General features: G+C 39.0%; 3 protein-coding genes across 3 annotated transcripts; 1 reads left to right on the top strand and 2 right to left on the bottom strand.

The window, feature by feature from the left end:
• The first annotated feature begins 752 nt into the window (after positions 1-752).
• On the top strand, positions 753-2846 carry LOC101297196 (probable metal-nicotianamine transporter YSL7-like). The gene has a single exon (XM_004289442.1). It carries the CDS (start codon positions 753-755, stop codon positions 2844-2846), a length of 2094 nt encoding a protein of 697 aa, XP_004289490.1.
• Positions 2847-3505: 659 nt separating this feature from the next.
• Positions 3506-8054, bottom strand: LOC101310743 (translation initiation factor eIF-2B subunit gamma-like). The gene is made up of 13 exons (XM_004288430.1): positions 7866-8054; positions 7693-7788; positions 7509-7586; positions 6022-6102; positions 5725-5944; positions 5584-5642; positions 5172-5221; positions 4990-5077; positions 4646-4906; positions 4445-4537; positions 4211-4315; positions 3962-4078; positions 3506-3875 (listed from the first exon to the last, which is right to left on the bottom strand). The coding sequence occupies exons 1-13, from the start codon at positions 7929-7931 to the stop codon at positions 3804-3806; spliced, it is 1386 nt and encodes a 461-aa protein (XP_004288478.1). The 5' UTR covers positions 7932-8054; the 3' UTR covers positions 3506-3803.
• A 1327-nt stretch (positions 8055-9381) lies between these two features.
• On the bottom strand, positions 9382-14583 carry LOC101296909. The gene is made up of 11 exons (XM_004289441.1): positions 14558-14583; positions 13962-14016; positions 13120-13637; positions 12873-12906; positions 11835-12526; positions 11701-11749; positions 11503-11628; positions 11089-11193; positions 10846-10937; positions 10609-10762; positions 9382-9666 (listed from the first exon to the last, which is right to left on the bottom strand). The coding sequence occupies exons 1-11, from the start codon at positions 14581-14583 to the stop codon at positions 9400-9402; spliced, it is 2118 nt and encodes a 705-aa protein (XP_004289489.1). The 3' UTR covers positions 9382-9399.
• Positions 14584-16035: the final 1452 nt, after the last annotated feature.

Here is a 16035-nt window from a genome sequence, read left to right as displayed (position 1 = left end):
AAAAAAAAAAATATCGTTTAATAACATAATTGGTCATGTAAAATTCTTTCAAAATTGTACGTCTAGCTCCATAAATTACATAATTACGGAGAATATTAATTGTGGTTTCTTTGATTTAAGTAAAAATTGGAAAATGAACAAATCAAACAGTAAAAACATAAACATAAAGTGATGCGGGAAGAGTGAACATGAATATATGATAGTGGGCGGCTCCGTCAAGCGTCGAAAATCATATAAGCTAAAATCATCATTTACAAGTCTGAAGTGTCTTTAAACATTATTCAAAACAACTTATGTATATGCTTAACATGGTTAACTATATATGATGTAAGTCATGTAACTATTGGAAACACGAAATAGAGGGAAACAATTATATACACTATCTTGGACTTACGTACGTACCTCACCTTCATTGCATCAAATGAAGCATGTCAAGTAATCACTGTCCAATATGATTTCTTCAAATTGGTGGAAAAAACCTGTGTCAAGAGATGGAAGAACCGAAGAAGCATCTAGATTTAAAATGCACGCATTGTTAACCTTATCCAACCTGGGTTTGCTTTAAAATCCAAATGAGGTTGAGTTTCTAAATGTAGTTCTACTCCTTTTCTAACCAAGACTCCTAATCCGTACTAAATGTAGTCAGATAATTGCTATATAAATACAAGGCCTGTTCACAGCATTGTCCACAACATCTGAAAATCTCACATCCTACTGAAAGAGAGAAATTAAGGGCTTGGTTGATATCGATCATGGAGACAGACGATTCCGACAATTATCAAGATGGAAACCAAAAGGCTGAGGACTCGATCGAGAAGGCCTTCGAAGACACAGAGGTGCCGCCATGGACCAAGCAAATAACTATAAGGTCTATGGTCACAGGCTTTCTTCTTAGCATCGTCTTCAACTTTATCGTGTGCAAGCTCAATCTCACCACTGGTATAATACCATCTTTAAACGTCGCGGCGGGGCTGCTGGGATTCGCACTGCTCAAAGTATACACTGCCTTGCTTCAAAAGTTTGGTCTGTTGAAGCAGCCTTTCACCCGTCAAGAAAACACAGTGGTTCAAACATGTGTTGTGGCCTCGTCTGGGATAGCCTTCAGCAGTGGCATGGGAAGTTACTTACTAGGAATGAGCCCTCTGGTAGCTGCTCAGGCAGATGCAGGCAACACTCTAATCAACATCAAGAAGCTTGCGATTCCGTGGATGACAGGGTATCTCTTCTTAGTCAGCTTCGTTGGGCTGTTTTCTATCATAGCCTTGAGAAAGATGATGATTATCGACAGAAAACTAACCTACCCAAGTGGAACCGCAACAGCGCACCTCATCAACAGCTTCCACACCCGAAAAGGAGCTAAGGTGGCAGCCAGACAGGTTTCCTTTCTCTTCATGTTCGGCGGCGGCAGCTTTCTCTGGTCTTTTTTTCAGTGGTTTTTCAATGCTGAGGATGACTGTGGCTTTGCTAACTTTCCAACTTTTGGTCTCAAAGCGTACAAGCAAAGGTTTTACTTCGACTTCTCAATGACATATATTGGTTGTGGAATGATCACCAATTACATGGTGAACATATCCATGCTCGTTGGAGCTGTGATATCATGGGGCATCATGTGGCCTTTGATCGAAAAACAGAAAGGTAACTGGTATGGTGCTCATCTTTCGGCAAGTAGTCTTCATGGAATCCAAGGTTACAGGGTGTTTATCTCAATAGGCATGATACTTGGTGATGGTGTATACCATGTCCTGTACCATGCAGGTTATATGGCTTTCGTTCTCATTAGAAGTCTCCGAAGCAATAAACCAGAGGAAAAGAAATTATCATCTGAAATGGAACTAATGGAATCTGGCGGAGTGCCCTCATCAACAGAAACTGAGCTCATGAGTGCGAACTACGACGAGAAACGAAGAACTGATTTCTTCCACAAAGATGAATTTCCAACATGGTTTTCTCCCACTGGCTATATATGTTGTGCAGCCGCATCAACTATTTGCCTTCCGTTTTTATTCCACCAATTAAAATGGTATCATGTTGCGATAGGTTACATCATTGCTCCGGTTCTGGCCTTCTGCAATGCCTATGGCTGCGGCCTCACAGATTGGTCCCTTGCCTCCAACTATGGCAAAGTCGCTATCCTAATCGTCAGTGCTCTTGTTGGCGAGAAAGAAGGTGGTGTGATTGCTGGGCTGGCTTCTGGTGGTGTCACGATGAGTATTGTTTCGACAGCCTCGGACCTCATGCAAGACTTCAAGACTGGATTCCTTACTCTTTCTTCTCCTCGATCAATGTTCCTTAGCCAAGTTCTCGGGACAGCCATGGGATGTGTCATGTCACCTTTGATATTCTGGTTCTTCTACAAAGCTTACCCGGTTGGCGATCCCAAAGGACCATATCCTGCACCCTTTGGCCAAGTGTACCGTGGCATTGCACTCCTCGGAGTTGAGGGCATTGGCTCACTACCTAAACACTGTTTTGCACTTGCACTTTCCTTTTTCGCACTTGCCATTGCCATTAACGTAGCAACTGAGCTTTTGAAGCGTTACGAGACCAAGTACAAGATCTACAGATTTGTTCCAAACGCAATGGCCATGGCGATCCCATTCTATCTCGGCTCCTACTTCGTGATTGACATGTGTGTGGGAAGCTTAATCCTCTTCGTCTGGAAGATAATGAACAAACAACAGGCTGAGGAGTTAGGACCGGCAGTTGCATCCGGTTTGATTTGCGGCGAGTCTATGTGGGGTATTCCAGCTGCCATACTATCTCTTGTCAATGTCCGAGCACCCATATGCATGAAGTTCCTCTCTGACGAGGACAATGCCAAAGTCGATTCGTTTTTATCTTCTTAAACTTAGCTAGGTAGTCTTCTAGTGTTACTCGATCGAAAAAAAAAAAAGTAAAAGTAGTCTTTGAGGTTTTCAGTTTCTAATTCTTGTCATTGATGTTCTTCAAGTTTTTAGGTTCCAATAGCTTGTCTGTGCTGTAACTCTTTTATTATGTTTATAATCATACGATTCATTTGTGTGACTTTTTCTTGGTTTTCTTAGTTTGTTAATTCTTTCCTCAATGGGGTATTGCATCACTTTTCTTATCTGTTCTTCCGTTAGATTAACAGACTTGGAATTCTGATATGTTCTTCTATTTAACAATATTACTATGCTGTATCTTATCAGAGGAAGAATGTAATAGTGTATGGAAAGATTATAACTTTGCTTGCGTTTTGGCTGATGAGTACCGGTTTGTTTCGCTAAAGAACATCACTCATGTCTAACTCTGATCCCGGCAGTCAGGTGCTGGATTGCTGATGCTGAGTTGCACTCGATGCTTCATTACCTGGGCCTGCTAAAGCTCTAGTGTGCTTAATTGGTTCTAGTTTGTGTCAGGATTTCTCCCTGGTAAAGGAATTCTGTAGAGTAGTTTGCAAATTCTTTAAAAAAAATTCAGGATTGATATATTTTCAACTCTACACCAAAGCACTGAAGTTGATAACAGATTGATGCATTACTTGGACACGCAACATTTGTTTGGAGCATGAAAAGGTCCTTCACAATACCTCATTCAGGTGGTCACTTCGAACTGTTTAACCGGTTTACATGGTTCTCTCTCAATTTGTCAATAAAAGGAATAGAACAGATTACAGTGAAGACAAAAAATCAGACGGATCACAACTAAAAGCTACTCCTAAAGATTATCCTGCTCAGTTCTTTACCTTCATCAGTCGCAACAAAATCTATTCCAATCTATTGAAACACAGGACAAATTGTGAAATCGTCATCGGCATTTCCCTGAGTCGGGAGTCCTCGTACTCATTTTTCTTTCTTGGCCAACGCCTCCCCTTTGCACTCACTCCCAGTGGTAACAACAAAATTTGCACCAACCTGAGATACAGAACATACTTTGAGATGCCAGCCACTACATATGAAAAGGCGAAGGGTAAAACGAGGAATAGATCCTGATCACTTACCTGACAATCTTTCAGTACAACACGTTCTTGGAGCTGTACATTGCTGCAAATAACTGAATTTTGGATTGTACAACCATCGGCAATAGTAACATGATTCATAACAACAGAATTTACAACCTGTGGGAAGTAAAAAAAAATAAAAAATTAATTGACAATTATCTACAACCAAAATACAATTCGGGAAGGATAATTGACCCCTGGAAGTGCAAATCTGGAATCAACAGTCCACAAATGAACAAATCATCTTACCTTCACATTAGAACCTATCCGGCAGTGACGGCCAATTACAGACCGTTTAACACTACATTTGTCGCCCATAATTGAAGCTTCACCCAACATACAATGTGGTCCAACCTAAAAATCCACCGACAGATCAGTAATAGAAATGCTCATAACATAAAAATCACATAATCTGTGGCTACACAAATCAGATTTGATGCTATTTGGTATTATAAGTTTCGGTGAGTGGAAAGCGAGGCTCACAGTTGTTTTTGATCCAAGCTCTGCTGACGGGTGGATGATGTTATTGTGGGCAGAGAAGGAATACCCAGACAGATGACTAGCATCTCCTATAACCTGAGAAAAAAAATAACATCCACAAATTGAACATCCATAGGCGGAGAGGTAGAACAGATAATTCTCATTGAAACAAGCCCACAACAAAACCTCTAAACACAAACTCACATCTCGATTAATGTCGCTGAATGCCTGAATGGAATCCAACCGCATACAGTACTTGCTGTTGCTGGCAATATAAACACAGCATTTATGGGTTCTTCGAACAGGAATGGAGCCTTTAGGACCTAATGCATAGAGCTCATGGAAACTTGCAGTGGATGAATTAGACAAGACTTGAGATAGCAATTCTTGGTTGTTTTGGTAACTAGCCTTTTCATTTCCATTTTCTTCTGGTTGTTGTACGCCATTTAACACCACCTCCGAACTCTATGTATGCATAAGAAAAAAGAACCAGTCGGAAAATATACTTATTTTTTTAGGGTAATAGTAAGCAACATCACTAAACTAACCAGCTGTGTACGAACAAGGTAAGGTAATACATCCTGCTTTAAACTCTGAAATTTATCCTTTTGGTTTAGAACTTCCTGCAGAACAGACCTGGGAAGGCATGTGCAAGTAAATTTAGAATCTAAAACGATCAATTTTGTCATTAAACAAACGTCCATTTAGAACAGCAGAAAGAGGGTGAAACCTTTTGAATGCATATAAATGAGCATCCATGAGATCTGATCGAATTTCCATCTACACAAAGGATAAACAAAATCTATTAGGATTAAAAACTTCACTAAATGAGATATTAAAAACTTCACAGGAACTTTCTAGACAACAAAACAGCGAGAAGTCAAAGTTGTTAAAAACTCATATTTGTGCATGCTTGTATGCTATCCTCAGAATATTCTACTCGTATCAGCTACTAAAGTTTCAATTAAGCGGCAGTGATGTAATTCAAGTATAAAAATCAAATAAAAGCTTTTGAAACTTTATTGGGAGGACATTAGGATGATACATAAGAGGCTAAGACCAAAGAGCATAATTTTAGAAAGTCATTTGAACTTGCGATTGTGAGTACTGACATTAAGCCAAAAAAAAAAACACCCTTTTACCTGACCAACCGCACAAAGTATACTCTTCTGAATTCGCATATCTTTCTCAAGTTCCGCTCCTGGTAACATAGATGAACATATCATGTTAACTGCTAAACAAACTAAAAATAAAAAATAAAAAAACTGAAAGAAAATTCTAACCGGTTGCGATGTACAGCAAAAACTGTTTTGTGGGATCCAGCCCAATTCTATTGTAATGCCCGGGTTTCTTGGCTTTGTCTTTTGCAATAGAGGACCCAGAGTCTGAAGGTCCACTTACAGGAGCAGGGCAAAGCATCGTTGTTACTACTGCATCATGACGTCTATGAGCAGCCGCTACCGCACCAGGAGGAACATCAGAGACAATATCACCACTTACAACCTGCACCAAAAAGACTTAACTTCTTTATGAAGAGACACTTAAGAGGTGAAAACACAATAAAGGACATAGATGCTAACCAAAATGTCTTTTGCAGTCAGGAGGTGTGCAACGGCCCGAAGTACACCAGCTGTTCCAACATCATCAGGAACTCTTTCAACCTGTTATAAACAGGTTGCTCAGTATCATATCATTTATATATGATTTTGTTTACAATTACATTCCATGCCTAAAAGAAATGCATCCAGCTTTTGACAACTGAAGCAGTAGATAAAACTAGAGAAATAGAGGGATCAAAATAAACCTAGGCTTGCATGCAAAGAAGAAAGTGGGAGGAGCATAGATCAACATACTCTAAAACCAGAATCACTAGTCCTGTAGCATCAAACAAATGCACAAAATATATTCAGTGTCTTAGTGGCACAAACCATGAAATGCGTAGTAATACCCAAAAACAGGGGTATTGCTACGTATTTGATGGTTGTGAAAGAATGACAGAAGTAGTCTATTCCTCAAGTCCAATTACACTGCAAACACAAACAACAATTCCAACTACACTGCAAACACAAACAGCAATTCCAACTACAATGAAACAAACTAACCTCTACATTCCAATCTGAAAGAATGACAAAAGAAGAACTATTCCTCAAAGTCCGAAAAAACCCATTCCCACAATAATCCTCAGAGCAGGCCTTCTTTTTTATTTTTTTTTAACTTTTCATTATAAGAAACAAACTCTAAAGCATAAAATACAGCAGAGGGATGCACCGAGTATGTTGCATTGTGGAAGTGTAGTCCTATACTAAACTTTGGGGGCAGCATTATCCACCACTAATCGGGTGTTTTCAATGTTAATGTGATGGAAAAGACTGAAGCACTTAAGCAGCCTGGAAGTGTGCATGCTAAGCAATCATTTAAAGAAATTAAGCGAACTGGAGGCTAGGGGGCTATGGTGTATGGCATTATTCTTATAGCTGATCAAATAGAGACTTTTATCCGCAAGGCACATAACACAGAACTCATATGTTAGCATATGATACTTCCAATTGCTCAACAGATTGGACTTGGGATGGCTTAATTAATAGCCTGTTGTTGTCCTCCATAGATGAAGACATAGTTGCTTCCTAGAGTTAAATGAGCATCTCGGTATCATTCGGGGGAACAGAAATGAATGCATCATAGCTAGGTCACATTAGTGTGGAAATTCCAAATGTATTTCTCTCCATGTTTCTTTCGCCAAAAAAAACAAAAACACCTGCCATGATTTGTCAATAACCATATAGTCCTTCACAGTATTACACCCCTAGTGATTCAAGGCACACTTAATATATACTAAGGTTTATCAACTTCTACAATTCCATTATACGCTGCTCTCTCGAATTCTAAATCGAATTTCCTAAGCTCTATCGACTTAGAACTCCAATGACATTTTCCTAATTGCAAGACATCCAATTGTTCATTAAGCTAAAAAAACTCACAAAGTGCACTCATTCGCAGAATCACAATCCGATATTCCGAGGCATTCGACACGAATACAGAAATACTAGACCAGAGCCTTGCAACATACCTTGATACGTAATCGATCCATATAAGCCTCTAGAATCCAGTGCTCCACGCAATGATGCGCTTCTTTGCCTTCAACCGCCTAAAAACGTCAGCATAAAACAAAATCAACTAAAGCCACAGCAATCATGAACAATCGAAAAGAGAGCATCCAAGAAATAGATTAGAGAAAGAAGAAGGAAACGTACGACAATGATATCCTTGAGGTTGCTGAGCTCGAGGAGCTCGAGAACGTAGGAGATGACCGGCCGGTTCGCCACCGGAAGGAGAGCTTTGGGAAGCTCCTGCCATTGTTATAGCGAGAGTAAGAGATGAGAAATTGGAATTGACTGAGGAGTAAATAGAAGAAGGAGAAAGAGACCTTAGAGACGAGAGGGACGAGTTTCTTGGATGTCCCGCCGGCTAAGACCACCACTTGGAAATTCATCGCCGTCGCGTCGGAGACACAATAGGGCTCTCTCTCTCTCTCTGTGTAAAGCTGAGAAATTAGGAGGAGCACAGTGTTTGGGGGCTATTTCAGTTTGGGTTTTACTTCTCTGTTACCGTGTGTAACCCCAAACCCTTTGGGTTTAGCTTTTTTTCAAAAATAAAAAAAAAAAAAAATTATGAACGTAATTTCAAGATCGAAGCTATCATGTTCCCATTAATTTTTCAGAACTATTATCTTTGAAAAATGAATAAATAGTTTTATTCACCTCGTTGAGTTGTGACTAAAATAGTTTATATGGTTCGTTCCACATAGTATATTTACGACTTTATCGAGTATCGACTCTTATTTCATAGTTTAGACATTTTATGTTCCGATATTTCTTGTGATTTAAATAGCTTATCCGGTTAGTCCCAACATTTCTTGTACCTGTTTCCAAGTCTCGTAACATTTAAATGAATTATTTCCTTTGCTTTTAAATCGAATGAGGAGTTTATAGTTATGGTTTAGCACGTACTGGAGGGTGCTAGATGAAGCCAAATAGTACCGCTATTTGCTTCAAACCCAATGTCAGCAAATCTTGGAACGTAGATAAGCTGCAGTTGTGGGAGGCCTTTCATTCAGTAGCTGAATATCATCAATCAATCTACCATTAGCTAAGAGCGTATGATCACTAGTTTGTGCTTCAGTGCAATCACTGTCAACGGTAGCATTGTGTATCTGCAAAGCATGCAACAAGTCCAGGCCTTCTCGAACGGCGTAAAGTTCATACTGTTTTGGGGAGGCCGTATGTGGTACCGGGCGTGCAAAAGTTGCCCTGAAACGTCCACCAGCATCCCACAAAACACCGCCAACTCCACCCTGAGTCTGGTCGGGAAGAAATGCAGCATGTACGTTCAGCTTGTGTATCAGATAAATGAATCACTGTCGCCAGGTTGTGGCAATGACGATTCACTGTCACCGGAACTGTTAATATGTTCAAATGCATGTTAGGGATTGGCTTTGACAAAGTAATTTGAAAACATAAAAGACAAGGGTTTCAAAGCTCAATATTACAGGTTAATTTCTCCATTGTACACCAACAGATAACCAAAAGTACGGTTACAAAATACCTGGATGTTAAACTTAAGACCACTTCTTGGTCGTCGGAGATCATATGACATGCATAATACAAGTATACTCTACTGGCATCCAGAAAATTACTGAAGAAACCCATTTTTCAGTTCGTCTTTGACAAAACACGAAAACAATAAACCTAAAAAGTGAAATAAGAGCTCCATGACATTTATCAAAAGACATCTAATTCACATTTAGTAATGACTTTCACCTGTGTTTTTCAACTTGATACATCTCTTTCGTATGTACTCTACCAACTAAGAAATACAACCTAAACGACCATATTTGGTAAGGAACTTGGGGGAGAAATAAAAAGAACTACCTCTACAAGTATAGCATAGCTCACTCGTAATTAGAACTCCAACTTGATTTCTGGGAATTGAACATCTGTGCACTTTATAACCTTCTTTGGGATGTTAGTTATAACCAGAGTTCCGCCATTATAACCATCCATCAGCATCTTCCCTATTTTTGATCTCCACTCTGAGCCATCACTTTCATTCTTCCTGTCATGCACAACTCTGTCGCAATACTTAAGCATGGTTCCCAGACCAGTATTGGGTTCCCAACCATATTCCAATAAAACCTGGGCCTCGCCTTCACTTAGGTCTTCTCCAACCTTTAGCACAAGAATGAGATCACATATATTTATGAAACACATTCACTGTCTAGAATGATAAACAAATTCAAATGTTCCCCAACAAAGGAGTTGCACTAATAGGCCAAAATAAACCCAGCAAGAGAAAGCATACATGAAAAACTAGGAAAGATTCCACCCACTGACAATACATCAGTGCAATACCATGTCTCTGTTGTATTATAAATCGAAACTAAGAGAGTCGAACATCAGATCAAACTCTGTGTATGTGTGTGTGTGCGTAAATCGATAATATAAAGCATTCCACTATAGAAAAACCTTGAATGGGCTGGCGCATGTTTGTGTGATTATGAGATAGAAGAAAGAAAACTGTAAAAATGCAAATAAAGTGGCACAATTGTAAAGCTGGGTATAGCAATATTGTGTGTACACTGTATATGTGTGTGTGTGTGTGTGTGTGTGTGTGTGTGTGTGTGTTTACGAGATAAAAGTAACAACACTGAATGCAGTCAAGGATAAAAGTAACATTTAAAAACACAATTGAAGTGGCAAAACTTGTAAAGAAACATAAAGAGGGTGGACACATCTAGACAGTGTGCTGTATCAGGGTTTAAGTGGGTACTATTTTTAAACACGGAAAAGAAAACAGTAAAGAAGTAATTTCTACCAAACCACTCACAAAGAAGAGGATAATAGGTTGGCCAAAATGATCCTTGGATGCCCACATCTATAGTAGGCTAAGTACATATATCGTGTTTTAAGCATTATCTATGAGAGAACACCTTAAACTTGCAGTACGTGAATAATTAACTAGCCCCTAAACAATTCTTTCATGTTTTTTCTGTGGTGCAACCTCAGTGGCTGGATAACATGAACTCATACACGTGAACCCATGCAAGAAGCGACTTAATTTTTTTAGCCATATATCATTAATGATCTTGGATATGTTTCTAAATTTTTTACCGTTAGTGCTTTATTCTCAATTAGAGAAAGCCTGCTACAGCTGGTAAGCTTCATTGCAGTCACCAGGCGCTTGATCTGCCAGTCAATTGGTAGTGAACCTACTAGCTCAAAGAAGTATGTTGCATAGCCATATTCCGGTCGTTCAAGAACAATTCTGCAGTCAAGTGATTCCAAAATGTCAAAATCCTCCCAATTAGGGGATATGGACCTTGGAGTAAAAATTATTAAATCATGCACCTATTATGTCTTGCAAAGACAAATATAAACGATTGAAGGTCTCGGCACCAACCCCATTCAACAGGCCAATTTCTAAACTGCAAATATCGGGCCTGTAAAAGAAAAAGGAAAAAAACAATTGAAAGCGGACTCTTATCCTACGGTTCCTACTAGAAAAATAAACAGATTGAAAATAGATACAGGCTTGAGTCAATTGCTGAAAAGGAGCATCATGCTCATGGATTGGTTAAAGCAACCTATTACCTGCTCTACAAGTGAAAATAGAGAAGCCAAGCAATAACTAGCCCTCGATTCCTTCGTGCATCGTATTGGAGCGAACTTTAAAAATGACTGGCTCTGCGAGAAAAGCTGACAAACAATAAAGAAGCTAACATTAGATACACCATTCAACTTAAATTCTGTCTTTTGAACTCAAGGCAAGCACATTGGATTAGCCTAATCAAAATAGAATCCTCTTTTTTAAGGAAACAAAAAGATGAAAGCACATCGAATGAGCACAGTGGAAAAAATGATTTTCACATTGATCTTCCTCGACCATGCTTTCAGAAGTTCCACACCAACATAGTCAAAATTCTACACAATAGCCACTAGAAACCATCAAATGGTAGTAACAAGGGAAAGTCAGGAGTAAAACATTATAATTACTACTTTACAGACCTTTGACATCACAGCTTCAAGCCGTGAAAAGCCATCTTCGCAAAACGATTCATCTAAAGCTTCATCACTCTCCATCTCACCATAAAGCTTGATTTCATCCACCAACACCCCCTTGTCAACTAATACCTGCAAGTTTCCATTTCAAGAGCCTTGATCCACATGATACTGGAAGTGGAACAAATAAAAAACTTGGAGTACCTGCAAGAGTCCTGGAGCATCCTCCTCCAAAGCTGTTTGAACAGAATCCCTGCAATTAAGTTTGAAGATCGGTCCCTAAGTAAAGTGGGCACAGAGGTATGTGGAAAAATAATCTGCATAACACAACATCTTACGTGGCAGTCTTTTTCCTTTTCCTTGGACGACTAATGCCTACAGGCTTATCAGGTTCCATGGAAATAGGGCTACAGTTAACGGCAGAGGGCACAATTTCAACCAAGCATCTATAGTTCTTAGACATACTCACTTCAGAGTCCATTCGTGACGCCAATAGATTCATCCGATCTCGCAGCAGCATATTGTCTATCACTTCGTCACTAAATTCGTTGGCAGCTCTAAGTTCTTGCTTTACAGGAAGTATGTTAAGAGAGAAGTCACCCCTAACACGTCTTCCCAGACTGGAGAAGTCACTATTGTCCAAAGGTTCCTCCTTTATTTTGACATAGGAATGTGCTCTACTTGTGCCTATAGGCCCATCATCGTGTCCCACACATGGACTTAACTTCATGGCAGCAGGGCAAATTCTCTCAGAGGAGCATATTTTGTCACTTTCAGAACTTTTCCTGTAATCATTTGATTTAGCCAAATCAAACGAATGTGGACTAGCAGTACTAGTAGATGATGGGACAGCAACATTCTGTTGTGGTGAACTGGTGATAGATCTACAAAGAACTGAAGCATTTGATCCAGGAGTGTCATAAGACTGAAAGGTAGCCATTACAGCTTCTTCAACAACAATACTAGTACCACCCTTTTCTTGATTGGCAAGTTGTTGCATAACATCTTCCGAGAATGCCTCAGGGATATCCTGTGTGTTGCAATGCGGGAACCACTTTAATAATTTGAGATAAAATGTAATAAAACATATCCTGTAATAAAGTATACCCACTTCCTAAGGGACTGATCCACATGATAAATTAAAGAAGTAGAAAGACAAGTATCAAGTATTGAAATGAGACAGTGGCAACTTTCCAATTTTTGTTCATTTATAGGTACCAAAATAGTTAAGATATTTAAGCTTTACCATTGCCTATCAACATTGTTTTTCTTTTCTTAGGAATTCAGCTATATACCAGATGAGTACTATCACACTCCAAAAGAGTCCCAACAAGATATCATATAATATGAGTCAAATAAAAGGATAATAAAACTACCTCCAATACTGATTTTTCCAACCTGAAGTGTTTCCTGTGAAATGCCATAAAAAAGGAAAATTAATGAATTACACTTATAGTTTCAGTGTGCGTAGACAAAAATTTCTCATTCTGCAAAGTGTAGGATAATCTTTGTATATATAACATGTAAAGTACCATGCTTTTGTGCTTATGCAGTGATTTAAATTTCAGATGAGACAAACAAAAATTGTGCAAGACATGAAAATCACTGAATTAAAAACAGAACCTTGATAGTAGCATCCTTTGCCGCTCTTTCAAGCTAATCTGGTCCAGATGATCATAAGTAGAGTGCCCGGGAATCTCACTTTTAACCATAACAGTCTGCCCAAGAGACCCAGCGAAGCCATTCATCCCGTCTCCAAATGGGCTTGACAAGTTGTCAGGATAAGCAACCTTAACTTCAGCAGAAACTTCTGATAGTGTAGGATTTTCAGGTGAAGTGCAACTATCGACATCCATTTTCTCTAGTTGAGCAGCACCAATGCTAGGTCTAGTACCATCAATCTGATCATCAGAAGCAAAACTATTTAACTTTGTCCCATCGGAGTCACATATAGCAGCCATTCCCACATGTCCGCTGCAAGCCTCATTACGTAAGCATTGACCAGCTGAAGAATCTACTTCAGATTTACTGCACATAAGCTCAGATGTAGCTCCTCTGGGAGTTCCAAAATCCTGAGGTCTGTCTTGCTCCAATAACTGAACTCCCTCTTCTCTAGCAGCACACGGAAAAGACACCACATCCTGCAAACGGCACAAAAAAGTCCAAAATGTTCAACCACGAATCAAGCACTAAGATAAGGAAACAAAATCGGCTACAAAATTTTAACACCAAGAGCTGCAAACAACTCACTAACAAGGATAGAGGGCTATTTGTATATTGCCTAATTACGAATCATATCGCCTAACTGTAACTCATATCTAGAGAATCTTCCAGAGCACAACATTAAGCTCTAACTATACTAAAATCAACGAAAACGGTATCCAATATTCACAAATGCACAATGAAATTAAAACACAGAACATCGAAATTAGATGAACACAAGTTTTATGGAGATGAAGAATTACCGGAGACTCGGAGAATGATTCTTCTTCTTGTTTAAGAGCAATATGAACGAGAGACCTGCACATAAAAACCCCAAATACAAAGCTTTGCATTCAAACAATTCAAAACAACGAAAAGGAGGGAAACCAGTTCCGGAGAATAAGGAGCTCACGTGGGTTTTGGCAGCTTGGGAGCGAGTAAGAGGTTACGGCGTCGTATCAGGGGAAAGATAGTCGAGGTGATCGGAATCGGAAGCCGATTTGGGAAGAGGGTCTTCCATTTCAATTCAGATAATGAGAGGCCATTAATTCAAAGAAAAGGGTGTGGGCAATTTAGGAGAGTAGGGTTTGGGGATGTGAGAGAGGGGAAAGAGAATATGGCGCGACAAGGAGAGGATTCAAGAGCCTCTTCTGCAATCACAGTTTTTACTACACCTTTACTTCTAGTTTTATCTTACCTCTACGTGCACTTGTACTCGCACCCAATACTCTCTTTCTTGTAATGCATAAAACCTCTTTTATGAGGGATCCCATCCTCTTCTCAGGGTCGTCTCCTCTTCATATAGAACAAAGACAATTTTCGCTGTCTAAATTTATCATCAGACTCCACATACACCAACCTCTTAGCGTGCGAAGCTTCGCCCATGTCAATTTGCTCTTCTTCTTTATCTTTTTTTTAATTTTTGCTCCTATCTTCTATTTTTATGTTTTCTTAAAAGAAGTAACAGTTTTTTTTTTTTAAATGTAATAATGAAAGGGTAATTCAGGTTTTTTAGAATCATACTAAAAAAATTCAAGTTGTTTTATGAGTTGCAGCTTCTCATGATCTACAAAGTCTCGTGGACAGAATTTTTGTACTAATTGATATACGTCTTCAGTCTTAAATGAGCTATTTATTTCACTAGGATCCAAAGTTGAACTTAACATAAGTAGACTACAGGACGCTTGTTAAACCAGTAATTTAATTCTTGCAATTGAGAATCTATGACAGCATATAATATATGGACTAATTTCAGTTTACCCTTATCAATTTTAGGTCGACCATCATGTTAGTCCATTTTCTTTCAATTTCATCAAAAACACCCATCAACTTCCAATTTTCATCAGTCATGTCCAAACTTTCGTTTTCCATCCAATTCCCCCGTCATGTGATGACGTGTCATTAAAAAGAAACCAAATTTGAAGTCGCTGAGCCCACAAAAAAAGAGCAAATTAGACAAATTGCATTCAATCCTACCAAAATCACTACGGTTAGGGGGTTGTGATGGGAACTGAGATGTGTATTGATATAGGGGGGAAATGGTCAAAAAGGTAATTTTTAGAATTTGACTTTTTTCTTGATGCCACGTCATCACTTGACGGAGAAATTAGATGGAGAACAGAGGTTTGAACACGGCTGATGAAAATTGGGAGTCGAGAGGTGTTTTTGATGAAATTGAAAGAAGAAAGACTAACATAATGATTGACCTAAAGTTGATTGGGGTAAACTGAAATTAATTCAAAATATGTCTACCTGGTAATAACGCAAAATTGTCCAATCATCTTTGCGAGCTCGAGTTCCTCTTCTAACATAATGAGCATTCATATATGGTATCTCTATTTTACGTGCCTGACAAAAGAAATTTACCTTGATAATTATACCATCACATCCATCATCTCTCAACTTTTCAAGGAATACTTTAGTAGCAGAAACAAGTCTCATGACATTAAAAATGACACGACCCACCCCGAATTTCACCCTGAAACCCAGAGTAAGTCGTGCGGGGACCACCTCCAAGGAAAATTTACTGAAAAGATTAAGAAAATCTCCCTTGCAGATGGACAACCCTAACTCGAAAATTTCATATTATACTTCTGAACATCACATAATATAAAAAAATTCTAAAGTATTCAGAGCTACTAAACACAAGCGGAAGCAAGAAAATACGAGTAGGTTGAACAGGTAACCTACTGGCGAAAACTGGCCGAAAAGCGGGTGACTATGCCTCGTCTCCTACTAGATCCAACCCGAACTCTGCAGACTGGGCAATTTAAAACGAAGGGCCCAGGGGAAAACATTTAATAACGTTAGAGTGAGTGGACAAAAATAAATTAATAA

This window comes from Fragaria vesca, linkage group LG1 (genome assembly GCF_000184155.1).
Source record: "Fragaria vesca subsp. vesca linkage group LG1, FraVesHawaii_1.0, whole genome shotgun sequence".
Lineage (NCBI taxonomy): Eukaryota > Viridiplantae > Streptophyta > Magnoliopsida > Rosales > Rosaceae > Fragaria > Fragaria vesca.
The sequence above is the reverse complement of the archived record's forward strand: the minus strand, read 5'-3'. Positions and strand labels throughout refer to the sequence as shown.